The following is a 1,154-nucleotide window of genomic DNA, read 5'->3' as shown; positions in this document are numbered from 1 at the left end:
ATATATATATATTATATATATATGTGTATATATATTTAATTAGGAGCTCTGGTGGCATAGTGCTTAAGGCATTTGACTGCTAACCAGAAGGGTGGTGGTTCAAGCTCAGCAGGCACTCCTCAGAAGAAAGATTGGGAAATCTACTTCTGTAGAGAAACCCAAGGAGGGGTCACTATGAGTCAGATGCGACTTGATGTCAGTGAGGTTTTTTTTTGGTATATATTTAATTATATATTTCACACACACACACACACACACACATATTTAATATAGTATATGTTTAATAATTCTGATTATTCTTTTTGTCTCCCTTAGGTGGTTTTTTGCATCTTCATTGTTTCATCTAAACCCTGGAAATTTGAACTCAATATGCTGAAGAAAGAGTGCAAAGATGCCTAATTGTCTTCTAGTACATTCTGCCATTCTTCTTTGCGTTTTAAAGAAGCAAAGATACCTTTGAAAATAAGTTGACCCATTTCCTTCATTTTTGTGGTCATTTGCTATTTTGTGTGTTCTTCAGGGCTGATGCTGGGAATGTGTGTTGTCTTGCATAACATTGGGCGGCTCTTCTAATTGGGTAATTTATGTAAGAACATAGACTTTCTGCTATTGAAAAACTGAAAAAAAGTATGAACCTGTTTCCACAAATCACAAAATGAGTATATGTTCTCATTCACTTTTTGCATAGTAACCGGGAAGACTGAGCCCTCAATTGCTTTAAGTCAATGGGTGTTTTATGAAAGATCCCAAGGCCTGGTTGCCTTGAATGTTTTCTTCCCTGGATTTTAGAGAAAACTCTTTGCCCAGGAAGACATAGCCCAATAGTGTAGGAAGTTTTAGTTTTAAATATTGGATCCACCTAGTGAGACAGTTCTTAATTTAGGTTATTTGGAAATTTGTGTGGTACTTTGGCAGAGAATATGCAAAATGACGATTCATGGAGAGTAAGCTGCATTTGTGCATGTGTGTGTATGTATGTGTGTGTGGTGTATGTATATGTATGGTTTGTTTATATGTGTAAATGAGTGCATATATCTCTGTGTGTGGTATGTGTATATGTATGTGTGCAGTATGTATGTGTGTATATGTGAGTGTGTATACATGTGTGTGGCATGTGCATGTCTGAGAATGAATGTTAGTGTATGTGTATATAT

At 35.9% G+C, this 1,154-nt stretch overlaps 1 protein-coding gene across 1 annotated transcript in view; it reads left to right on the top strand.

Moving 5' to 3' along the window:
- LOC103210334 (cystatin-13-like) overlaps positions 1 to 399 on the top strand; it is a 22,728-nt gene extending 22,329 nt beyond the window's left edge. Inside the window, exon 3 of the mRNA XM_007956256.1 lies at positions 316 to 399. Within this exon, the coding sequence (XP_007954447.1) occupies positions 316 to 399 (84 nt within the window). The remainder of the gene's footprint in view (positions 1 to 315) is intronic.
- Positions 400 to 1,154: the final 755 nt, after the last annotated feature.

Source organism: Orycteropus afer, unplaced genomic scaffold (genome assembly GCF_000298275.1).
Source record: "Orycteropus afer afer isolate SDZICR_OR568_19922 unplaced genomic scaffold, OryAfe1.0 scaffold00594, whole genome shotgun sequence".
NCBI lineage: Eukaryota > Metazoa > Chordata > Mammalia > Tubulidentata > Orycteropodidae > Orycteropus > Orycteropus afer.
The sequence above is the reverse complement of the archived record's forward strand: the minus strand, read 5'-3'. Positions and strand labels throughout refer to the sequence as shown.